We start from the raw sequence: 9558 nt of genomic DNA on the forward strand, positions 1-9558 counted from the left end.
TCCGTCATCGGATAAAAAAATCTACAATTGACATTTACGACTAACATCACGTGTTAGTCGCGTCGTACCACTTTTTAAAACGAGAATAGATGCGTCCCCCCTCTCTACATATATAATTTTTATTATTTAAAAATTTCCTGCACATTTTATGAAGTTCCTTTTGTCCTTTGATTAAGAGAAGTGTACTGGAAAAAAATGGAGGCGCGAGAGACATTGATACCACGAAAATCAGACACATTGAACGGGGAAACGGGATAATGAGCATAGTAAATATATATTCCGTACATTTGACAATTTTTGCTTCCAATTCTGTAATTGATAGGCAACCCTCATCAGATTGTAAGTGTCGTGTAATCCAGCTCTATTTTTTATGGTGGAAATCGAAACCTCTGAAATTATTAATTTTTAGACAAGAATAATATGGTATCATTGAATGCTGGATATTATCATCAGTTATAACATAGGTTACTATTTGCACATAGACCACATTCACCTGTCATTCTTTTCTTCAACAAATTGTACTTAACCACCATAGAGTTCAATCACCATGTATAAATGAAGAACTTAACCACCATAGTGTTCCATCACCATGTATAAAACAGCATATACTTAACTAACAAAAACACAACAAACAGTGACTGACACCCATTTTCAGAAGAAATAACACTTCCATGGCAGCTTTCCTGAACGAATCCTTTTAGCCAGGGATGACGCCCCAACACTTTCAACTTCAAACTTTATTCTTTTAGCAGCCTTTCTATTCTCTGCTTTTTTGTGGGCTCGGGCTATTTTCTTCTGAGTTTTCCGAATTTCTTTTTCTCTTTTCTTCTCCAATTTTCTCTGTAATAAACACTCGCAATGAATCAATATCCTGGTACAATTAATAAAACAATATAGCTGAAATCTAAAACATGGAGACAAGCAAACCTCGAAGTTTTTCATGTGTTCATTGGCTTTAGCGATCTGCTTCCTTTCCCATGCCATAATCATTTCCTCTTCTCTCTTCAACCTGCATTACAACTCCAATCGTTAAAACTAGTATCCAAACATTAATTGTAATAGAAAGAATCAAGTAATGATGGTGGAACAAGCTAAAACATGTTTAAAAGAAGCTGTAGCATTATCAAAAACTTTTCTGGAATATTTTTATACTTGTAAGCACCATTATATGTAAGTTAAGAATGAAGATCTGAATAATTTGCAGAGCATCCTGAGCCTGCCCTCTAAGGGCAAGGTCCCATGGAGAAACCTGCAAGTCTTATTAAGAGATTAGGATTTTATCCCCTCTGAGGATTTTGCCTACTACTTGGGACTGAGGCCAAGAAATTTGCAGGATGGAAGCATTTTGACAGATGGTACTAACTTGTGGTTTATCTTTGTTGATAGTATTTTTGCAGAATAATTTTCATTCAATTTGGTATTTAAAGATTTTCAGTTTGTTTGTTTGTTTCCTTCAATGGGATCTTAGCTGAGTCACAATATATATCAGATATGTGTTTCAGTCTTCAGAGCATCATTAATCAGTAGTGCTAGATTAGGTATGTATCTCAGAGATTTGATTTCAATTATATAAACTGCAGAAATCTTCTTTGTAATTTAATCTCCTATTCAGTCAGAAATCTGTAATCAGACTCTTTTGGGAAATGATTGGAGAAAAACAGAAATGAACAGAGGATGGTAGTGGGTGCTGACCTATCTAAGTCTCTAGCTCTTGTAGCCCCTTGCAAAGCTATTGTCTCGGCCTCTGCCTCTGTCTCCTCTCTCCTTTCGTCGTAACTTGTCATGGAAGCCGAGCTCCTTTCGATGTTTGCAGTAGAGTCAGACCCCCTTCTTTCTTCACCGTTATCTACTTCTTCATTCGTTGGTTTGCTGGATGACCCATTACTACCAGTACCTGCAGTCATAAAACATCTTCAGATTAATTCCCCAAACAAACCTACAAACAAATCAGTATAATACAAACCAATTTCTTAAATTGGGGTCTTTCCTGATAAAACTTCGATGGATGTGTCATTCTTTTCAAGATTTTCTTCCTCCTTGGTCGCGGGCAGATGAAAATTCTCCACAGGGGTTGATGATTCAAAACCCTCGGAGGAATATTTTGGGTTTTTAGCTGCATTCTTGGACGCATTACTAGCACTAGAATCTTGATCTTTTCCTGGGTCTGGCTGCACAGCCTCAATTTTTGGTAATTCAAGGGCTTTATCGTGAGTTTCTTCCAGTAGAACTATGTGTGATTCAGAACGGCTATATCGCCTGGGCAGGTTTGCCCGTCGGACAGAATAGCCCTGCTGGATGCGTGGCTGAGGACAAATTTCTTCTGCAATATTTCATAAAACCTCAGCCAACAAGAATCTCTGTCAAAAAATTCCATACCATTGAAATAAAGGCTAACTCGTCTATGAATTACCTTCAAAACCCAGCAATATTTCCATGAAGAAATCAATGGCAGCATAATTGAATTAAGGGCTAATTTGGTTATGAATTACCATTAGAAGACATAGGAGCAGGGGGCCTCCTGGGATTAACTAACAAAGCCGAAGTTGATTTCCTGGCATCATAGAATGTACTCGGCATTCCCTCTTTCTGAATACAGAAAAATTGTCAGATTTTCACAGCACAGATTAAATATATAACAATCCTCTTAATGAAAGAAGAAATGGAGGCTACCTGCAAACTATTATGGCACAAATGGGGTTGACATCTACAGAAATCTTATTGAATTTAAGATTAAGGTCATGTATTTCAAGATCACTATCTGCTCAAATTAAGGAAGTTTTTAAACTTTCAGGCATGAATTAGCATTGCTTATCTACAGTAAACTCGACAAAGATGTCAAGATGACTGGAAAATGTTAATCCAGTTGATTTTTTATAAGAAGAAACTTTCCATGTGAACCTGTCATAGATTGGGTGTAACTTCTCTGCTCCTCCAAGTACCATAAGATGCATTTCTAAAGAACGAAAAAAAGGTCAGAAAAGATAAAACAATACCTCCTCACTAATGGTAGTCTTAGTGGTTCCTGCAACTTCCTCTCCAAGGCTGCAAAGTTGGAGCTCCGATTGGGCAAAAGAAGTACGTGGGGAAAAGAAGGAGAAAGAAAGAGAGGCAGAGGAAGGTGTATCATTGCCATGTTGATTGTTATCATGAGGAGAAGGAGAAGCTGGGCGTTTTGTCATCTTCAGCCTTAGACTCACACCCGACCCACCTCTAAAATTTTGGTAGTCCATTGATTGAGAATGTAAATGAAAAGATCTCTTCCAAGGAGTCTTTTCCAGAGTATCATAACTATTATCATAATAAGACTCCTGAATGTTGGACCCTCTTTGTAAGCCTTGCTTCAGAGATTGAGTCTCCCTGCTACTTTTCATGGCATCAGGATCAAAATCACAATCACCTTCCCTCTCCATAGTGAATTGCTTAAAAAATATGATTACCTTTCACTTGCTATATAGCCAAGAAAGATTGACTGAAATTGTACTTCTACACAAGAAATGGTAAAATCATTTGAACAATGGTTTGCTTTGTGTTGTTTTGGGTTCTGAATCTTTAGCGCTAATTTGGGACTGGATTGCTTTTGTATGTCTCCAAAGAAAACCGTTGATAAGCTGTTTTAAAATCTTCAAAAGTTGTTAAAGCCAGCACTTGAGTTCTTGTTTTGTTTGCTACACCATTTTTAAGCTGATCTGATTGCTTGCGTGCCTTTCAAGAAGCATGAAGTTCACACTAGCTGTTATTCTTAAAACCATGCTTACCTACCAAATACCCGATTTACTTGGCTACTCTGCACATTTTTCCTCTCTTGCCCTTTTCCTTCATGTTGTTTCTATTTGTGAAAAATAAGGATTACACATCTCTTTCATTTTGAATTCTTTTAAAAGTATGGGTTAATAATGGAAACACTTTAGTATATATCAACATCTTTGTCGTTATATAGTAGATTATAACAATTTGAGTAAGCATACATCTAAACTACAATCCTCACATATCTTTATATAGCAGATTACAACAATTTGAGTTAGGATGGGGATGTCGTTATATAGTAGATTATAACAATTTGAGTAAGCATACATCTAAACTACAATCCTCACATATCTTTATATAGCAGATTACAACAATTTGAGTTAGGATGGGGTCCCATGGAGGGAAGGGGGAATTCCTAAAAAATTGAGTTGGAACTGTTGAGATTTTTTAGGAAAATTTAAAAGTTGTGGTCTCATAAATTTTGTAGTGTGGTTCACCTTAAAAAATTAAGCTCCACAATTTAAGAAAGTTGGTGGTCTCGTGAATATAATATCTTTGTCTTCTATACTATGTGCATAATAAAAACAAGTAAAAATAATTCATTTCCTTCCAAAACTATTTTTTAATAGAAATTAAACTTAGATGTTTGACAAGTGGCAAATAACATCCCTAAGCTAGTGGGGCAATTTCTAGCCCCACCCTTTTTTCACCTGCTCAAATTTGCAGGCTTAAAAAGTAGGGGCTCTATTATGTACATAATAAAAACAAGTAAAAAATAATTCATTTCCCTCAAAAACTATTTTTAAAGAAATTAAACTTAGATGTTTGACAAGTGGCAAATAGCATCCCTAAGCTAGTGGGGCAATTTCTAACCCCACCCTTTTTTCACCCACTCAAATTTGCGGGCCTAAAAAGTAGGGGCTCTTATTTTTTGGAAAAGATTCCAAATAATCCCACAACACAAAAAAAAAAAAATCATGGGACCACCTCTTCCTTAAAATTACAACTTAAGCATACATCAAAATTACAAGCCTACCTTTATATAGCAGATTACAACGATTTGAGTAAGCATACTATTGGCATTGCATGAAGATTGCATTGATGAAGTATAGTGTTGTCATTGATGTCAATAGTAACCGGTAATGAAGTTGTATTGCAACCGGTAATGATGCAACGATGCAACCGGTAGTAAAGCAATGAAGGCAATTGGTATTGGTATTGTTATTGAAGCAGAGTGATCAACTGGTAACCCTAACCAGTTGATAAGCAGAACCCTAACCGATGGAGCTTGGTGAATCGGTTGTGATGATCTTTGATCGAATTATGATCTGAGATGAAGATGCCACGTATGCATGATGCACGTGATGAGTTTCAAAGTGGTTTTGGCAAGTGAAGATAGCCTTTTATCTTGGGAATGAGAAAATGCATAGCGTGGAGTAAAAAACGCGTGATGAGCTATAGGATCCAATGTGCGGTGATCCAGGAGCGGTTGAAGTTGTCTAGAACAATGTGTAGTTGATTGCTATGTAATCCAACAGTTATGATTGAACCGATATGTTTGTAATCTCTATGAGATTTGTAGGTTTTGTGTTGTGTTACCGACCTATTGTATTTGTATTTAAGGTCGATGAGTTGTTTGTAATTGTGTTGACAATTTGGTTAAGTGTGGTAGTGTGATTGTTGCGAACCAGAAGGAGTGTCTGCAGAATGTTGTGAAGGCAGACAGGAGTAGAAAAGGATTTGACTAAGCAAGGTAGTGCTATTACCAGATCAACAAAGAACATGTTGTTCTCTAACCATTACAACAGTTAAATCCCTTAATCGGGTAAGCTTTAAAAGGCTTGGTGTTGTTTAAATCCTCTAACCAGGTGATCCATTAGCTTGGATTTAACAGGGTATTGTAGTCAATCCCTTAATCGGGTGGTCCCTAACTGGATTTGTTCTTAACAGGGCATTATTGTATAAGCTTCTAACAAGGCTTGGCTCCTAACAGGATGAACTTTAGAAGAGTTCAAAATACTTGTGGGTATTCATCCCCACCGTGGTTTTTCCCATTTGGGTTTCCACGTGAAAAATCATTGTGTCAAGTGGTAAATGATTTTGTGGATGTGTTTTGATATGGTTGATATGATTAACTGGTAAATCCACTTAGATATGTTTAGATGACTGGAACGGATTTGAAAAGAGATATTACTGATGTTAGTAAAGTGGTTTAATGTTTTGGTTAAATGGTATGTGATTTTCAGATCTATTACATTGTGTCATTGATGTTTTGGTCAACCGGTAAAGTTTGACAGTGCAGTTGTAGTTTTTTATATAGTGTCTAAACCAGTTAGTTTAGCAAGTTGTTTCTGAGTTGGAATTAATTTTGGTGAAAGTTTAGTTTGTTTTCTATCTACTGATTCACACCCCCCCCCACTCTCAGTAGTTGACTAGATCCTTATAGTTTCATCATATTATCAATTGGTATCAGAGCATTTTAGGTCCTCTTGTGTTTAAGCCTAATAGCTTGAGGAAAAGATCTAGGAGAACATGATGAAGAAAAAAGGTCTAAAGTTCAATAGGGAAAACTACAAAATCTGGAGTGATAGGATGAAAATCTATATCAAGAGCTTAGGAAGTCAATATTGGGAACATGTTGCTATTAAATATAACTTGCCTAGTGGGATTTTGTCAGATGATCAAAAGAAGGAGCAACAAGAGAACAATCAAGCATTAGAGGCTATTATCAGTTCCTTGTCCGATTCAGAGTATGTTGATGTTCATGGATTGGAGATTGCTTATGAAGTGTGGAAGAAACTGGAAGATATCTATAGCGGTGATGAGCATGTTAAGATTGCCAAAGAAGAGAGTCTGAAAGGTAAATTTGATGATATGCGGATGGCTGAAGGAGAAAACATTCAACAGTATGGTCAGAGGATCAAGGAGATAATCGAAGAGATCAAAAGTTTTGGAGGTACAGTGGAGGATGCCACAATGGTTAGCAAGGTGTTGAGAACCCTTCTATCGATCTATGCTATCCAAGTTGCAGCTATTCAAGAACTCAATTCTATTGATAAAACAAAGGTAACTCTTGATTCCATCATTGGTAAATTAACTACATTTAAATTAAATGGTTTTGATGGAAGTGTTCAGAGATCAAAATCTATATTTAGAGCCTCAGTTTCAACCCCACCTGTAAGGAAAAGCAGAGAAGTGAGCTAGAGTCACGAGTCTAGATCCAATAGAGAGGTAGATGATGAAGATAGTCTGATTGAGCTTGAAGCATTGTTGGCCAAGCGTTTACCCAGAGGTATCGGTAAGTACAAAGATAAATTACCTTTGAAGTGTTTTTCATGTAACCGGATTGGACATATTGCTGCTAACTGTCCTAATGGAGATAATGAGTAAAAATGTGAAAAGTAAAAGAAGTATAAGGCAAAGGTAAAAGAGATTGTCTCATTGTTGTGGATGGAGGAATTACAAATGAGGAATCTGAGGAAGATGCAAATGAGGACATTGTCTTTGTTGCTTTTAAAGAAGAGACATCAGATCAAAAGGAATTAGTCTCTTGCATGGATAGTTCTGATGACTGGATTATAGACAGTGGTTGTTCACACCACATGACCGGTGATCGGAGTAAGTTTCTTACTTTGAGAGAGTTTAATGGAGGTGTTGTGAGATATGGGAATGACTCGCCCTGCATGGTGAAAGGAAAAGGATCCATCTCTTTGAATGGAAAAAGTAGTGCAGATGATGTCTACTGGGTTGAAGGACTGAAACACAATCTTTTGAGTGTTGCTCAACTCAATGACAAAGGTTACCCACTGGAATTCAACTAATGGAGTCTGCAAGATTTATGAAAGCAAAGGTGAATTGATTGCAACTGGCAAACAGACCAGAGGTAACTTGTTTCATTTAAGCTCTAAAGTCAACAATTGTTTAATTGCAAAAGTAGAAGATAGTTGGCTTTGGCATAGGAGACTCTGTTATGTAAATTTTGATAACATTGTAAAAGTCAATAAGCCCAAATCAGTAAGAGGTTTTCCACAGTTGGACAAACCGGTGAATGCTCTATGCAAGGAATGGCAATTAGGGAAAATAACATCCTCAACCTTCAAGAGCAAATCTTTCTCAGCAGAACATTTTCTAGATTTGGTTCATACCGACCTTTGTGGACCAATGAGGACTAGGAGTATTCAAGGTGATCGGTACTTCATGATTTTTACCGATGACTGCTCAAGGATGATGTGGATCACATTCTTGAAAGACAAGACATAAGCATTTAGCAAATTTAAGGCATTCAAAGCCTTAGTTGAAAATGAAAGTGGAAAGAAGATAAAGTGCTTAAGAACCGATCAAGGTGGTGAATTTACTTCAGAGGAATTCACTAGATACTATGAAGACAATGGAATTAAGAGGCAGCTTTCTGCACCTAGGATACCACAACAGAATGGTATTGCAGAAAGGAACAACCGGTCAGTTGTTGAAGCTGCTAGGACTATGCTAATTCAAGGAGGTGTAGCTAAGACATTCTGGAGAGAAGCTGTCAGCACAGCTATTTACACAATGAACCTGATACTAGTTAAAAAAGGTAAGGATAAAACTCCCTAAGAGTACTGGTATGGTAGATCACCTAATGTCAGCTACTTTAAGATCTTTGGTAGCAAATGTTTTATCAAAAAAGGTGATTATGTTGGTAAGTTTGATGCCAAGAGTGATGAAGGCATATTTCTTGGTTACTCCACCAAGAGCAAAGCTTACAAGTGTTACAACAACCGAACCAAGAAGATCATTGAAAGTGTTAGTGTCTGAGTTTATGAGTTTCCTGAGAAATCAAGAGAAACCAGTAAAGAGAAGGAAGAAGAAGAACCTTACACACTATTTTTGGAACCGGAACCAGTGAAGCCAGTAGTTGGAGAACAGAACATAGTAGCCCTAGTTCAACCGAAATAGGGAGGTCCAGCAGAAGAAGAAGAAAGTGAAGAAAAAGAAGAACCTGGAAATCAAGATCATGTCATTCCAAGGTATGTTAGACTCAGTCATAGCCCTGATCAGATTTTTGGAGACATGAATGTAGGTGTGCTAACAAGCACAAGGCTTAGAGAGAACTCTTGTATGATTTCCACCATTGAGCCTCAAACTGCAAAGGAAGCATTTGCAGATAAAGATTGGATTAAGGTAATGGAAGAAGAACTTGACCAAATAGAGAAGAACAATACTTGGTCATTGGTACCCAGACCGGAGAACAAGAATGTAATAGGTACGAGTATTCAAAAATAAACTGAATGAAGATGGAGTAGTGGTCAGAAATAAAGCCATATTGGTATGCAAATGATATGCACAAGAAGAAGGTGAAGACTATGGTGAGACATTTGCACCAATTGCAAGATTGGAAGGAGTAAGGACTCTACTTGCATTTGTAGCATACAGAGGATTCAAAGTATATCAGATGGATGTTAAGTCAGCATTCCTAAATGGAATATTGGAAGAGGAAATCTACATTGAATAGCTAGATGGTTATGCTTTAACTATAGAAAAGGATATGGTGTGCAAATTACATAAAGCATTATATGGACTGAAGCAAGCACGTAGAGAATTGTATGAGAGATTGCACTCTCACTTGGTAAAGATAGGTTTCCAGATAACCAGTGAAGACAATAGCATATATCTCAAGTCAGAAGGAGATAAGATACTGGTAAGTGAGGTATTTGTGGATGATATCATTTTTGGAGGAAATGATGATATGTGTCATGATTTTGCTAATGAAATGAAGAGTGAGTTTGAGATGTCACTGGTTGGTGAGATAAAAAAATTCATAGGTCTGCAAATCCA

At 37.0% G+C, this 9558-nt stretch overlaps 1 protein-coding gene across 1 annotated transcript; it reads right to left on the bottom strand.

Moving 5' to 3' along the window:
• Window positions 1-237: 237 nt before the first annotated feature.
• On the bottom strand, window positions 238-3800 carry LOC131076216 (uncharacterized). Its single transcript, XM_059217076.1, has 6 exons — window positions 2994-3800; window positions 2490-2586; window positions 1987-2320; window positions 1693-1893; window positions 928-1009; window positions 238-840 (listed from the first exon to the last, which is right to left on the bottom strand). Exons 1-6 carry the CDS (start codon window positions 3408-3410, stop codon window positions 652-654), a joined length of 1320 nt encoding a protein of 439 aa, XP_059073059.1. The 5' UTR covers window positions 3411-3800; the 3' UTR covers window positions 238-651.
• Between the last annotated feature and the right edge of the window lie 5758 nt (window positions 3801-9558).

The sequence above is a fragment of the Cryptomeria japonica genome, chromosome 3, assembly GCF_030272615.1.
Source record: "Cryptomeria japonica chromosome 3, Sugi_1.0, whole genome shotgun sequence".
NCBI classification, from domain to species: Eukaryota; Viridiplantae; Streptophyta; class Pinopsida; order Cupressales; family Cupressaceae; genus Cryptomeria; species Cryptomeria japonica.